The 15,837-nt window shown below is 33.7% G+C and overlaps 1 protein-coding gene and 1 long non-coding RNA gene across 2 annotated transcripts; both read left to right on the top strand.

Annotated features, from left to right (window-relative positions):
- Positions 1-7,963: 7,963 nt before the first annotated feature.
- Positions 7,964-13,281, top strand: LOC107963072 (uncharacterized). The gene is made up of 4 exons (XM_016899666.2): positions 7,964-10,424; positions 10,719-10,894; positions 10,969-11,311; positions 11,745-13,281. The coding sequence occupies exons 1-4, from the start codon at positions 8,234-8,236 to the stop codon at positions 12,935-12,937; spliced, it is 3,903 nt and encodes a 1,300-aa protein (XP_016755155.2). The 5' UTR covers positions 7,964-8,233; the 3' UTR covers positions 12,938-13,281.
- A 290-nt stretch (positions 13,282-13,571) lies between these two features.
- On the top strand, positions 13,572-15,312 carry LOC121223108 (uncharacterized). Its single transcript, XR_005920499.1, has 2 exons — positions 13,572-14,394; positions 14,495-15,312. It is a non-coding gene; the product is annotated as an uncharacterized lncRNA (long non-coding RNA).
- The last annotated feature ends 525 nt before the right edge of the window (positions 15,313-15,837 follow it).

Below are 15,837 nucleotides of genomic sequence, written 5' to 3'. Positions count from 1 at the left end.
CGTTTTCTAGGCCCGACCCAAAATATGGGCTTAAAATTTTGCCCAATTTTGATCCAAATAAAAAATGCTAAACCCGAGCCCGACCCGCCCCACCGTATTGATTTTTTAGATTATTTTTATATAAAAGTAAATTTAAAAATAGAATATATCAAATAGAATAAAACATTAAAATAAATGTTTCCTAACAAATTGAAAATACATATAAAAAAGAGTCTTTATACTTAAATAACACTAACGTAGTTGCAACTTAAGAAGTAAATGCCTATAAAATAGTAGTAAAATTAACAATAAAACAAGAGTTACACAATATTCAAACAATAACAACACGATAGTAGCAATATAATAGTGAAATGATAACAAAAGAACGACATAACAGTAAGAAAACAACAATAAACAACAATATAATTTTTTTGTCAAATTTGGGCCAGGCCCGGGAAAAAAGTCTTACCTGAGGCTCGACCCGTTTTCTAAATGGGCCTTATTTTTTTCGAAACCCATTTTTTAAGCCTATATTTTTTCCCAAACCCTCCATTTTTTGGCAAGACCTTCGGGCATGGGCGGTGACTTGGTCCATGATTAGGTTTAAGTGGAGCCAAACCCATTTTTATAATGGTCAAGCATTTTGGTAAGAGAGGATTTAATTGAAGGTATTCCAAGGATAAATTGTTTCAGATGGTCAATTAGATTTTAAGAAGACATTGGATTGAGAATAAGATATTCAGAATTTTATAATTAATCTTCTATTAAGTTTATAGTAAAAAAATTGTTTATAAAGTATAAAACAATAGAGAAAGTCTACTTTTTTTTTGTTACCCAATCACACGATTTTGGATACAACAGGTTAGTCATTATTGCTTTGTTCTAGAGGCAGAGCTTTTGTTTCCATTGAAGAAGTTGTTTGTTGCTATAGTGACTTTGTTTCGAGCACTGTATGCACTAGAGTTGGCTCTTCATGGTGTGGATATCATTCATCAGTGGTATTCACATCTAATGGATTGAACCTTCTCCATTGCTAAAAACATTCCTCTTAGTTCTATCTCTGCTCCATATTGTGAACAGTTCGATACCAATACCTAGTAGCTTTCCAAGTGCTAGTCTTATGATAATTAATTTGTTTGCCTCTCGATCATTAGATAAGAATCTTGCATCCTGCAACTATAAGGTTTCAGTAGTAATTCATTTCAACATAAAAGTTTCACCTACTATTTAAGTCACTTGCTTCTGTTCTAATTTAAGGTGGTACTAATATGCTGATTGTTTTTCTAACTTTGCTTGGTGATTATACGGTTTCTTTGTCCTTCATCTGGCTTAAACATGTGTTTAACCAATTTTAAATTATCAATCACTTGTCTAATCACCATAATCAGATTTTGTTCTTGACTTTCAAAGATGATTTTGTTCTTGTGAGTCCATATTCCCCCATATAATGTATGCTATTGAAATCTGGTGTAATCTATTACCCTGTTCATTTTCATTTCATGATCACATTTTATATCCAGTTCTTTACCAAATTCGTTCTTATATTATAACAGCCCGTTTTTAGTAAAATCAGAATAGTAGTTTTGAGACCACAAATCCAAAGTAAAAAAAATTTATTCTATTATTATTTTATGGTCTACAGCATGATAGAAATATCATATAAAAATTTCGTTAAGAAATTTTACCGTTTACATGCTTAATTTGATAAAAATGACTTAATCACGTAAAGTGAAAAAGTTGAGTTCTAATAGCTAAAGGTATTAAATAGCTATAGGAATTTAAAGTGGAGGTCCTTATATGGTAATTAGACCATTAGTTTGTCAGTGGATGATAATGGCTTGGCATTTTGTGTAATTATTAAAGTTTATAAAGGTTAATTAGGTAATTAAGTAAATAAATGATAATTAAAATAAATCCAAATTAGTATAATATTTTCTTTCATCTTTCTCAACCGAATATCAAGGAGAAGAAACAATTTTCTTGAAGCTAGGTTCGACCAAGCTTATTTTGCTCAATTGATCCAGTCATACCTCGTACGGAGTTAGATCGAGGCAAAGGGAAAATCTCAAATGAATCGCCTCTGTATCTACGTGTACTCATCGAGGCAAAATTTGTGTAATTAAATTGAGTATTTATATGTTTTAATTGAATTATATGTATGTGATTTGCATAATTGTCATGTATAAATACCAATTGCATATCTGAGGACGTACGACGATTACCGAGCCCCGTTTGAACCTTAGGAATTCGTAGAATACAAATGACATGCCACTAGGGTTACCGATTTGGTTGTGGTCCTTTATGTGTTGCGGACACACCACAGCTCGTATGAGCTTACCGATTTCTACTCGTGAGAGCTTACCAATTCTCAGCTAGTATGAGCTTACCGATTTCTAGCTCGTGAGAGCATTCCGATTCATAGCTCGTATTAGCATACATGTATAAGAATTGATGAATTATAGTTTAGCACACTATGTGTGAGCTATCCCGCATATCCAACGATATTCTAAATGGTTCAACGGGTAATGTTCAGATACAATGTGACATGAGTTCGATACGAACTGTTACAGGTATAGATATGAATTACATGGAAAATGATATTACATGGTATATAGGTATATGAAATGGATGATACATGTATATGGAATTTGATTAATTGTTGAGCTCATCCATGACTTGGTTTATATATGTGTTTACATGACTAACATGGTTGTTGTGTATGTACTTAGGCATTTGGCCAATATATGTTGGGATATGTTTTGTTTACTTACCTTATATGTGAATAAATGGTATGTTAAATTCCATGTTATACGAACTTATTAAGCTTAAATGGTTACTCTGTGTTATTTTCCATATTTTATAGCAATGGGTTGGAAGCTTGTCGGGGCTATATCACACTATCCATCGGCTCTTTTGGTACTTTTGGTTGGTTTAAATTTGGTTGTAATGGCATGTATAGGTTATTTTTGCTAATATTAGCCGATGTGTTTTGGTTGTGGATATGACCATGTGGTTGGTTTGCATTTTGGCCTTGTGCTGGTGAAATGGTATATTTTGATGTGTATATAAGACGTCTTATATGGTTGAGGTATGGCTTGATATGGTAGAATGATGGAAGGTAAAATGGTGGTTTGAATATGAATTTTGTGTAAGGCTTGAATGGTTGTGAGTTGGTACTTGTTTGAGTGACTTATTTGGTGTTTTTAGTGCACAAGTTATATGTGAATTATATGACCATTGGGAGCTAGTTTTTGTATGTCATATATGGTACATTTTGGTATGTTTTCAAAGGTTAAATCAAGTGGCATAATATGGCTTAGTTTTGGTCAAACCTTTGTTGGTTAAATGAGCAAATTGTGTTTATATTTACACATGTCTTTGAATTTTCATTTGAGGTGCCTAAGGGCATATTGGTTGTATATGAATATAATACATGTTTAATACTTGATTTTGCTTATTTTGGATTCCTTAATATGGCTTGTTTATATGCACAATGTTGAGTGTAGGTTGATGCCAAATTGGGTGAGAAATATGGTTTGTAAAATGACCTATTTTCATCCACATGGGCAGAGACATGGGCATGTGTCCCCTGTAGTTTTCGAAGGGTTGCAAGTCAGGCTGTTACACGACTTAACACATGGCCTGACACATGGGTGTGTGAGGTTACTTCGAAGGGTACACGGCCTAGCACACGGGCGTGTGGCTCGGACGTGTGACCAAGTCAGAGAGTTACACAGGCTAGGATACAGCCGTGTGTCCCCATTTCGAATGCCCACACGGACTAAGACACGGGTGTGTCTCTTGGCCGTGTGAGTCACACAGCCTGGTCACACGCCCGCGTGACCCTTGCACTTTTGAAATTTTTTCAATGTTTTCTGAAAAATTTTTTGAGTTTTCGATTTAGTCCTAACTTGTTTCTAATGAATAATTGGGGCCTCGAGGGCTCGTATAAGGGACTGTATATATTATTTTGATTTGTTTTATTATGAATATTGATATGTTATGAAATATTTGAAATTTCTGTCTGTTTGATCTGTAAACTCTAGTAATGCTTCGTAACCCTGTTCTGGCGACGGGCACGGGCTAGGGGTGTTACATATATTGTCACTCCTAATAGCAAATGGTAATCCCAACCATACAAATCTCGCAAAAGAGCAAGTTAGGAACAAATGATCAATTTATTTGCTCTCCTCTTTATTGGCAAATGTGCACATATTATATTAAACATATAATTGTTTTCTATGTGTTTAAACGGTGAATAAATAAATTTAATTTCACATTTTACTATTATGTCTTTTGTGTTTCTGTTTTTCATGTTTTGCATGCATAATAAAATTGTGACAAGCAAATATAGCTCATTGATTATCTAAGTTTAAACTGATGAAAAGTGGCAATGTAAGAACATTTACATTGCGAGAAAGACAACTTACATCAGTAGATAACCTAAACGATTCTATAATCACATAAAAGAGTCAAAGTGAACATTTTATTCAAATACTTTGAAGGATTATTATGTCGTCTACAATTCCAATTGGAGAGATGGATAGTCTTGGCTATCGGAGCAGTTGACTCCACGAGTAGAGACATGGATGTAATCATTGGAAGAATGATACATTGGACTAGACCCAAGTTGAATTAATTCTAAATTCGTTTGTGAACTAATTCACTTGTGACGTTATGGTGTGATTTACCTAAATCCTAAGTTAATCGCTGACCATGCGTATATAAATCATGTGCTATATATATAAGTGGAGGTTTTTGTTCTAAAGATGATCGAGCTTATAGTCGGTATGTTGGGTACTTGACTTATGTATGACATGGTTTTACTAGCAACAATGGAATTTATAGCTCGATTAAAGAGTTATCGATATCCTCTCATTGACATTATGTGGATTGATTAATATGGAATGTGGCCACGGGTTGCTTGTTCTCGAACAAGCAATTTATCACAGTAATTTGTTGACAATGATCATGTTAATCATTAAGAAGACACAATGGTGACAATGAGATAAAATAAGATTGTATTGAGTGAACGGATTTAACTCAAAAGAATCAATGATATCGTATGAGGGTAACACACATATGACGAGGTCATTGGACAAAACAGTTGGATGAATTACTTTCGTAAAGAGTATACAATAAGGAGTTTTCAATCATGATACTTCTTATGGATTGACTCCATGATTAAGTAATTGCAAATTATTGTAACGATACTTCTGGACATAATTGCAATTACTAGAGTCTAATTGTATATGTCTGATTGGTCCTTCTGCTAGCTCAACAAAAGCTCAATCAGACTGCATTTGAATCAAAAAAAAATCCTACAACTTTGGAAATAATTTAATTGAGTCGATTTATTCGATATGGAATTAAATTAGGCGGTCGTGAGAATTGTTCAACTAGAGAATTTGATTAAAGAATTTTCTTGAAAAATTAATTTAAAAAATCTAATTGATTTTTGGGAAAATTAATTTTGATTAAGTAAAATTAACTTAATCAAATTAATTAAAATTAATGTAATATTTTAGAAATTAATTTTTAAGTCAAACAACTGGCCCAATGGATAATTGAACTTGAAAATTAAACATGAGATTAAAAATTGTACTCGAGAACCCAAAATCGAGACCCTAAAACTGGTTAAAATGGGTTTAATATGTGAAATCGGACTGATGGTCCAACTGGTGACAGGACCGAACCGGTCGAGCCGTCACTAGGTCTGGACTAAACTAGCGACAGTCGAACCGACTCGGAGTGTCGTGAGGGTGTCGTGCCTGCGATGGCACCACCAGATACGACAGTGCCAGCGGCGACAACATTCCAATGGCCGATGGGTGGTCTTTCAACGTTGAGTAGTGGAAGAATCACACTTTTACTAGGACTCTATCAGATAATTTGATTTTAGATTAATTATTTCAAAAATAATATTATTTTATTAGTTTTAATATTTAATTTAATTTAATACTTATCTTGATAGTATTTTGTTAATTTAATATCAAAGTTATTATCTTAATATTAAATTTAATTTAATATTTATCTTGTAGATAAATATTCTATTAATTTAAAGATTTAATATTAAATTTAATCTAATATTTATTTTGAAAAGTATTATATTAGTTTTAATATTAGAGTGGTTAAGTTTAATTATAGTTGAACTTTCTGAACTCTCTAAACTCTTCCTATATAAGAAGGGTCATGGATTATTATTTTTTACACACTTGAATTAAAAAGAAAGTTGTAGAGAGAAAATTCTTTAAAAAAATTCTTTTAGAAAATTTTTAGAGATATTTTCTTATTTACAAATTGACTCATAAGTTTAAAGAAATTGCAAATTATTTCACTGATAATTTTGTAGAAAATTTTCTGATTCAAAGCGAGCCCACACTTGGTAGACGTGAGCATGAGGATAGCAGTGAAGACTACTTGGCCGAAGCGTTCATCTTAGACGAAGGTACGATTTTGATTAATTATTTATTACTTTAGATAACACAACCAAGTTATTATTTTGGAAAAAAATTTAAAACTATGGTTTTCTATAAAACATATCTTCCATTGCGTTTTTCAAACCTATTTAGCACTTAAAATATCAATTTCCTATATTTTTGGTTGATTTTATAACAAACATTAAAAAAATCTATTAGAAACTTTGGTCAATGAAAAAGTGTCACGTGACATATTTTGGGCAATGAAAAAACCTAATGTGACAATTAGATTTATTGAAATAAAATTTAAATTTAAATTTAAAAATAGAAAATAGAAAATAGAAAATAGAATATTATAATATTAAATATTTAAATATTAAAAAAATACTTTACTTTAATCGACTATTTGGTTGATCATGCCACTTGCATTTTTTATTTTTATTTTTTAGTATTTTACGTATTATATTGATTAAAATGTAAAAAAAATCGTATATAATATATACATTTTTTAAAAAGGCTTAAAAATATTTTTTTATAAAATTATAAAATATATCATTATAAATTTTAAAAATTCAAAATAATATATAAAAATTTAAATAAAAAATATTATAAATTTTTTAAAAAAAATTAAATTTCAAATAATTGCAAAAAAAAGTTGAAATTTAAATACCTTTTTGAGAATTTTAGAATTATATATTTTAGAATTTTATAAGAAAAATATTTTAAAACTTTTTCTAATTTTTTACATTTTTTACATTTTTAATAATATTATTAATTTCAAAAATTTTAGAACGCCAGGGGACACTTTTTGATTGGCTATAAAAACTTTTTCAACGTCTCTAAAATTTAAAATAAAAAATATAACACAGACATATTTTAGGTAAAAGAATTTTAAATATGATTAGATAAAAAAATATAAATACCTAAATGAAATAAAGAATATACTTTAGAAATCAAATGAATTAATTGCAACAGTAAAACAAATTAAAGAAGAACCTGTTGTTTATAAAATCGTACTAACACACTGCAACACTCACAGTTAAATAGAATTCAAATTGTATAAACTATTTTCTTTTAAACTAATTGTAAGGTATAACGAAGAGGGTGAAAAGCATTACCTGCACGGACACGATTAACAAATATTACATAGTCAGCTCCAAAATCATCCAACCTACCACAAAAATATATTTTGAGAATAGAAAGGGAGGGATGTCTGTCAAATAACGAACACCTTTGACTATCAGACCATCACAGGAGGTTCTTATAATATAGAATTTTAATCCTAATGGAATCCTAACAATATATAAGAATCTTTATTATATTATTATACATGACAATTCTTATTGTATTGATAACAAGATATATATTTATAACCATTCAAACTATTGAAATTTAATTCTTTCCCTAGTTTAACAATATTAATATAATTTTCACCAAAAAAATTCGAGATAAAAATCTTTAAGAAATATATAAAAAATAAATATATATTAGTTGGAATATAATCTTTTAGAAAACTAAAATTGATTTATTCGCAAAATCGTTTTAGATATTTGGGGCATAAACGGCTTAAAACCCAGCCCATTGTACGCCTTTTGTATTGCTACTTTAAATGATTACTATAAACGTTGTCTTTTGGGGAACTGCTTGTTGATCCTCAAGTTTCGAGTTTTCCCTAATTATTTTCACTGTTTCCTCTAAATTCATCTCGTCTCTGTCTGTCTCCGGATTCGCAGTTTTCCTTTTTTTGATTTTGGTTTTATTTTTGTGAGTTTAGGTCGTTTGGTTCCTGAATGTATAAGTTCTGAAGTTTTAAGTGTTTGGTTTTGAGTTACTTGATGGAGAAGTTAACTGATTCAGAACGCATTGAGTTGAACAAATCCAATCTGCGACGAACTATTGACGAGATTCAAGACCAGGCTTCTTCCGTTCTTTTACTTAATCTTCAATGGAAAGATGTGGAGAAAGTTTTGGATTCCGCTCAGAGTTCTGTCGAAGAACGACTCAAGGAAGTGATTTCAAAAGAACATGAGATGAACGAACGTGCTAACAGGCTCGAAAAGGAGATTGAAAGGAAAGAGAAATTGGTTAAAGACCAGTTTGAAACGCTTAAGGTTAAAGAGGAGGAATTAGGGAGGCAATTTAGGGATTTGGAGTTGGGAAACAAGTTTTACGAAGAAAGGTTAAGAGAAGTTGAGTTAAAGCAAAAGCAACTTGAAGAGCTTAAACTGAAAGAGGAGGAGTTTGTGTCGAAGGAGAAGGCTTTTGAGAAGCGTTGTAGAGTGTTCGAGTTAGAGAAGAAAGAACTTGAACGGCGTCGCAAAGATCTCGAATTTAGTGTAAAACATTGTAAAGAAGTTAAATTGATGGAGAAATCAGTAAAAGATAAGTTGCTGGAAGTTGGGGTGAAAGAGAAATATTTGGAGAAGTGCATGAGTGAGTACGAGTTGAAAGAAAAGCAATTTGGGTTGAAAAAGAAGAGATTTGGGGAGCATTGTGTGCAGTTTGAGATGGAAGAAAGGGATTTCAAGGAACGTCGTAGAGATCTTGAAGTTAATGTAAAACAATACGAGCAGTTATATAAGAGGCTTGGAGTAACAGAGAAGTGGGTGCAAAAGCAGTTGGGAGTTATTGAAAGGAAAGAAGAGGAATTTGAGCTGAGAGAGAGGGATCTCAGGCAGCGACGTAGGGACTTTGAGTTTTCACAGAATTGTCTTCAGAAAGATCTTAAAGATCTAAAATTCAAGTCTGAGCAATTTGAGGAGAGATTCAGAGAGGCTACGTTAATGGAAAATTCGTTAAAAACTCGGTTTCAGGAGCTTAAGGAGAAAGAAGAGCAATTTAGATTGAAAATGAATCATTTTGAGCAGCGTTCTAGAGATTTTGCAAAGAAGGAGACTTCTCTTGAAAAGGGTTATCAAGATCTTGAAGCAAAACAGAAACATAATGAAGAGTGCTTGAGAAAAATAAAATTGAAAGAGAAGCAAAAAGAAGAATCATCCGAGGAACTGGCGAGAAAACATAAATTACAATTCGAAGATCTTGAATATAAAGTTAAGCAGCATGACCAGAGGTTCATGGAGCTGAAGCTTAAGGAGAAGTTGGTTAATGATCAGTTTGAACAGATTGAGGACAAAGAGCAACAGCTTCGTTCGAAAGAGAAGCAATTTGAGCAGTGTTTAAAAGAATATGAGTTAAAAGAAACATGTCTTGAGCTGCGATATCAGGAAATTGAAGCAGAAGAGAAGCACTATGATGAATGTTTGAGAAAAGTTGAACTAAGAGAGAAGGAGATTGAAGAAATATCTGCAAAACATAAAAAAAAGCATGAACAACAGTCCCACGATCTTGAGTTCAATGTTAAAAAGTGTGAGGAGCGGTTCAAAGATCTTGAAGCAAGGGAGAAGAAACTTGCAGAATGGTCTAAAGAACTTGAAAGGAATAGTCTTGCTTCCGCCCTGCATCCTCAAGTGAAAGTAAATGAAGCAGCAGGTAGTTTGTTGGCTAAATATTCCGTAGATCATTCTTCACCAGCACATCTTCGGTTTTGCGTTAGTATGGATGGAAAGGATTTGCAGATGTTCCTAAATGGGCGCTGGAAAGAGCATGGTTCGATAGGTAATGAAATTGCTATGGCTCTTAAACTTTCAGGAGACCCTGCAAAGCTTGTCTTGGATGCAATGGAAGGGTTTTACCCTCCACACTTGAGTAAGGGAGACATAGATTTTGAAGGGGATGTTGCTAGAAGAAGTTGCATTCTCTTGTTAGAGCAATTGATGAAATTTTCACCTGAAATTAAGCCTAACGTTAGAAAAGAAGCTGTGAAGCTTGCATTTGATTGGATAACAAAACTGAGAGTTGAATCTGGCCATGAATTGGAGGTTTTGGGTTTTCTGTGGCTTTTAGCCTCTTTCCAATTGGGAGATGCTTTTGATACTGATGAGCTTGTTAACTTTTTGGTTTTTGTTGCTCAACATATTCAAACTCCTGAATTGTTCAAGGTTCTTGGTTTGGGAGATAAGATCACTGGTAAAGTCTATAAAACCGTTTACCTTTTCTTATTTACATGCTTTATTTTATGGTTAACATACAATTGCTCTACCTCCTTTCAAGTAGTAACGAATTTTGTCAAGGTGGTGCATTGCTGATTTTGTTCTTGAAATCAGAACAAGAGAAATGAAACTTAATGATAAGTTTTTTGGTTCATTCTCAATAAACATGAGGCCTTCATCCTAAAATGAACTTTAGTTGTAGTTGTATTGTTTGTTTGTTTTATATGGGAAGGTCTGATAGGAGTTGCAACTTGGATGGCTTGTTTGACAGGTTTCATAAGAACGCTTGTCGAAAAGAAGCAGCATATGGAGGCAATTAGATTTATTTATGCTTTTGAACAGGTTAATGAGTTCCCACCGGTACCTGTGTTGAAAGATTTCATCAATCATTCTAAGGTTGAAGCTAAAAGAATTTTTAGGAAGGGGAAAAACACCCCTGAAGCACGGGTCTGTCTCTACCTTCCTCTCTTTTTCTTTAAATGCCTGTTAAGTCATTTAACATTTAGCCATCTAATCAACAGAATGAGGCAAACATCAAAAGAATAGCTGATGCGAGAGCTGTTGTCCAATGCATTAAAGATCATAAGCTTGAATACGATTACCTACCCCATAAGCTTAAGAGCCTTAAGAATTTAATTGCCTTTCTTGAAAAAGAAAATGCAAGCAGAAGTCTTACCTCCCCAGAAGCTAACCCTGCCCTTTGCACTGCTCCGGTGACTCAGATCCCATCACAGCAAGATGTTGGTGTTAAGGGACCACAAGAGTTCATAGCTACAGAAATTTCTGGAGCTGCCCCTATTGGTGCCACAGCCACTGTTTCCTCTAAGAAAATGGCTTCTAAGCATCTGAAAAGGTCAAAACAAGGTAAGCTTTACAATGATAGCTGGACACTCCATTTCTTTGTATTGGTTCCTGCGTAGTCCTTGTCATTCTTTATAATGCAAGTAATTTTGTTTATTGCTATTAGTAGCTGTTGTTTATGCTGACAAATGACAATCTGTTCACCATGATATGACATTTTTTGGCTATTGTTTATTAAGCCCTTAATTTCATCCACTTCTTCGTCTTGACTTCTAGCACTACAAGAGAACATGTTGACTTCCAGACTTTTATATCAGTCATCTATGTCGGTCTTATGTCCTTGATGATTATTCGTAATACTAACACTTGGTTCTGACAAATTATGTTGCCATCAGTTTTCGTATGCCTTTGTTTGTTTATAAATGAATCTCCCTTATTTTCAGTTTTCATCACATTATTTCTGTTAGATGTGTTGAGATGTCTATGCCTAATGCAGCGATGCCCAGAGAGCCAGGAACTTCAAGAAATGCGAACAAGAATAGATGGGGGAAGTCAGTAGAGGAATCTGATGAAAGTTGGGAGATCGGTAGTGAAACTGAAACTGAAACTGAAGATACTCTTGGTCAGGAAGATTGGGGAAATAATAGTGGACTGAGTTCAAAAGCAAATGCGGGTCATTCTCCTAGGAGATCTTCAAGGAAAAAACATCATATTTATGACGAAAAGTTGTTGATTGATGATGATGCTTGTGTAAGCTCTCCTTGTAAGAGATTCAAGGTAGCTGCAGCACCAAAAACCAAGGAGGAAAAGGTGGGTGATCATGGAACTAAAAAGGATAGTTCAGTTGGCCGTACGGTCAAAAATGGAGAGTCTAGAGGGAAGGAAGAGGAAACTGTCAAGAAGACTCATAAAGTGTCCGCGGCTAATTGTGGTTCAGAATCAGGTGCAGAGAACCCATCTCCTGAGGTGATTGAATATCCTGATCCACAGTTCAGTGATTTTGAGAGCCAGAGTGCAGAGAGTGGTTTTGCTGTTAATCAAGTATGGGCTATGTATGATCCATTGGATGGCATGCCAAGATTTTATGGCCGGATCAAGAAGGTGTTCAATCCTGGCTTCAACCTACGAATTACATGGCTAGAGGCTGATCCAGATGAGGAAAATGAGCAAAATTGGGTTGATTTGGATCTGCCTGTTTCTTGTGGTTATTACCGCAATGGGTTCACAGAGACATGTGTAGATCGTCTAGTGTTCTCTCATCGGATTGATCCCATAAAAAAATTCAGTAAATGCTTCTTCGTGTATCCTAAAAAAGGGGAAACTTGGGCTCTCTTCAAAGACTGGGATATTAAATGGGCTTCAAATCCAGAAAACCGTAAACGCTCATACGAGTATGATTTTGTTGAGGTAGTCACTGATTTTGACGACGTAATCGGCGTTAAGGTAGCTCATTTGGGCAAAGTGAAAGGGTTTATCAGTATTTTCCGACAAACTGCACGATATGGGGTTATCTCTTTTTATGTGTCATCACAGGAGCTGTATAGGTTTTCGCATCAAGTTCCATCATTCAGGATGAGTGGCAATGAAAGAGAAGATGTTCCTGTGGGTTCAATTGAGTTGGATCCTGCTGCTCTTCCCACCAACCTTGATGAGTTGCTTGATCCTGCAGAAGACATGCAGATGGAATGAGGTTCCATTTCTGTTGATGCAATTGAGAATACTAACAGCCCAAAAAAGTGTGAAGAGAAATGATCTCAGTTTGAAACCTCATAGGTCACCAATAGACTTCCGAAAAGGAAGACTAGTAAAGCATTTAGGTCGTGATTGGTTGGTTGGAATAGAATAGAGTAGGAATGAAATAGCTATGCAGTAAGAAAGGAAACTATGCGGTAAGAATGAAATAGAGACGTAATAAATATTACGTTGTTTGGTTGATTGAATGAAATATATTTGTAATAGTATTTTATTGTATGGATGATTAGAATCATGATTCGGAATAGACTTGAAAAAGACTATTTTAACTTTTTTACAAATATTAATTTATTTACACATTAAATTTATTAAATAAAATATTATTAGCATTTAAATGTTATTTTAAGATATTTAAGATATTATATCTAAACAAGTAATTAAAATAACATTTTATTAATATTAATTTATTTTTTGTTTATTATGAATTATTTTTTAAAATAAAAACACATCTACAAAATTTTTAAATATATAAATATATAAATTCTAAATTATTTAATTTGTATAGAAAATTATTTTAACTCTCCTTTCTCTTAGTCTCCCCCTCTCTTCCTCATTTTAATGTAGAAGAACCTTCGTCATGTTTTTTAGAAACCACCGTTCACCGCACCACCCATCACGGGCAGCCATCGACTCTCATCCTTTCTTAATCAAAATTCCAAATTTTGATTATATAAACCCCTTTTTTCGATTCTATTATTAGTTTTCTCTAAATTCACTCGTAACACTATAGATCTACAAAAACATTTTGAAGCTTCCAACCATATTACGTCGTCTTTCACGCTTCAACAGACAATTTTTTAATATGTGATTCTCTCTCCTCTCTTTTCCTCCTTCCTGAGTTTTTTTGACACAAATTCGACTGATGCATTAATTAGGGAACGTTAAAAAAAATTACAAATTCTTAAAAATCCACTGTGCCTCTTAATCCTACCATCTGTCACTAGACCATTGCTTCCCATGGGCGATGCCTCGGTATTGCAATTTCCTAAGGCCTGAAAATAGGCGCCTAAATTCTGTAGAAGAAACAAGCAGTCATTTTCCTAAGTAAACTAAAATAAAATGAAACCCTAAATTCTTAACTTTCCCTTACCCTTCTTCTTTGTTATTGCAACATTTAATGTACCTTTGCAAGGGAACTAGTATTTCTCATATAGCGTGCATGGGTCATTTTCTTCCCCCAATTCTTCTAACTCAGAGATTCTATAACAAGTCATCTTTCTTCTCCGGACTCAGCCCATCAAAACATCGTCTCTGCCTCTTCTAACTTCTTCCCTTTTGGTCCTTCAGAACTATAGGTTCAACCTCTAGTGAAGTTTCTTCAATCCAGAAGGTCAGAGAGTCACATCCTCTCCTCTATGTAGTCACTGTGTGTGCCGCTTCGTTTGCTCCACATGGTATGTGACGTAACTCAATGCTCCTAAATCGTCTAGTTTTTTCTTTTATTTCATTTATGATGAGTCCGATAACTGATTTTTCGTTTTCTGGATTTTGTAGTTTTCTTATAAAAGTCATTGAATCCCCTTCAACTATTACTTCGCCAAATCCCATTTCATTTGCAAATACAACCCCTTGAAGATATACATATGCTTCTGTAATTGTCGGATCTCGGACGTTTTTTACTAGGTAAACACATGAACCCATTACGAGTCTCAGGTTGTTTTTGATGATTATTCTAGAGATTGCTTTGTTGTTTTGTTGTTGAAACGCGGTATCAAATTTTACTTTGACTTGTTCTTCTGTTGGGGGTTCCCAGTGGGCTTCCTTTCTATTGTGCTTGCTTTCTAGTACTTCGTCTAGTATGCTTAGTTCTGTAATATATGTTTTGATAAAACCCATTATGTCACATATCGTCTGCCGAATACGTTCATGGAAAAATTTGTTCCTATTATGCCTTGCCCAGAATGAAACTGTTAGACATGTACATTGATACATGTTATTGATGTTAAAAGTCTCAGCTAACCATTGTTTCTATTCTTGATTTTCATGTATGGGCGTGGATATCACTTCCATCTGTTGGAGAACTTGTTTTGCAAGATTATAGTCTCGAAAAATATGGTTGACCGATTTGTCTTTTTCACAGCATAGTGGACGTAGAACATCAAACCTCAGCCTGCGGGCCTTTAAGTTACTTAGTGTAGGCAAATAATTATTTGTAATTCTCCATAAGCTGATTCGTACCTTGCCAAGAACTTTTAGGCTCCATAATTTTGTATAGTAAGTTTTTGTTAGATCTAGGTGTATTGTATTTTCATATCCCAACATGTTTTGTTCCTATGTAATACACCACTTGTAACCACTTTTAGTTATATATTCTTCGACTTGTCTCCCCTCCAGACAATGGTGTCTGGTTGCAAAGAATTCCCCAGGGTGATGGAACAAATCGTCTTGGCTTATTCTTCGGTGAAGAGCCTCCTTAAGATGCCTTCCTTCCACGTAGCCGAGTCACGATCAATTAGTTTCGCAACCAAATCGTACCTCCAATTTATATTCTGAAACTGTAATTTTCCATCTCCAGGATATAGAAGCCACGCTGTTGGAGCTAAGTGCAACAAATAGCAAGGTTCAACAAAAAGCTTGCCAAGCAAGAATCGAGACTTGCGGCAGAAACAAAGAAGAAAAATGAAATAAATTTTAAGCAAAGCTAAAATAGAGAGTATATGGATGAAATCTTGATTGAATTCATTCATTTTTTTAAAATGGCATAAAGCCTATTTATACAAGCTTACAACTTGACAACTTAGTTGGAATACAACTAAGTTTCATCATTACATCCACTTAAAATAAATCACCACCTACTACCACTAACAAACTTAGTTGGAATACAATTAAGTTTTATC

This window comes from Gossypium hirsutum, chromosome D11, assembly GCF_007990345.1.
Source record: "Gossypium hirsutum isolate 1008001.06 chromosome D11, Gossypium_hirsutum_v2.1, whole genome shotgun sequence".
In the NCBI taxonomy this organism is placed as follows: Eukaryota; Viridiplantae; Streptophyta; class Magnoliopsida; order Malvales; family Malvaceae; genus Gossypium; species Gossypium hirsutum.
The sequence above is the reverse complement of the archived record's forward strand: the minus strand, read 5'-3'. Positions and strand labels throughout refer to the sequence as shown.

Coding starts and splice junctions, on each gene's coding strand:
- LOC107963072 (XM_016899666.2), top strand. CDS start 8,234: ATGGAGAAGTTAACTGATTCAGAACGCATTGAGTTGAACAAATCCAAT. Junction 10,425..10,718: donor TTTGGGAGATAAGATCACTG/GTAAAGTCTATA, acceptor CTTGTTTGACAG/GTTTCATAAGAACGCTTGTC. Junction 11,312..11,744: donor TCTGAAAAGGTCAAAACAAG/GTAAGCTTTACA, acceptor TGCCTAATGCAG/CGATGCCCAGAGAGCCAGGA.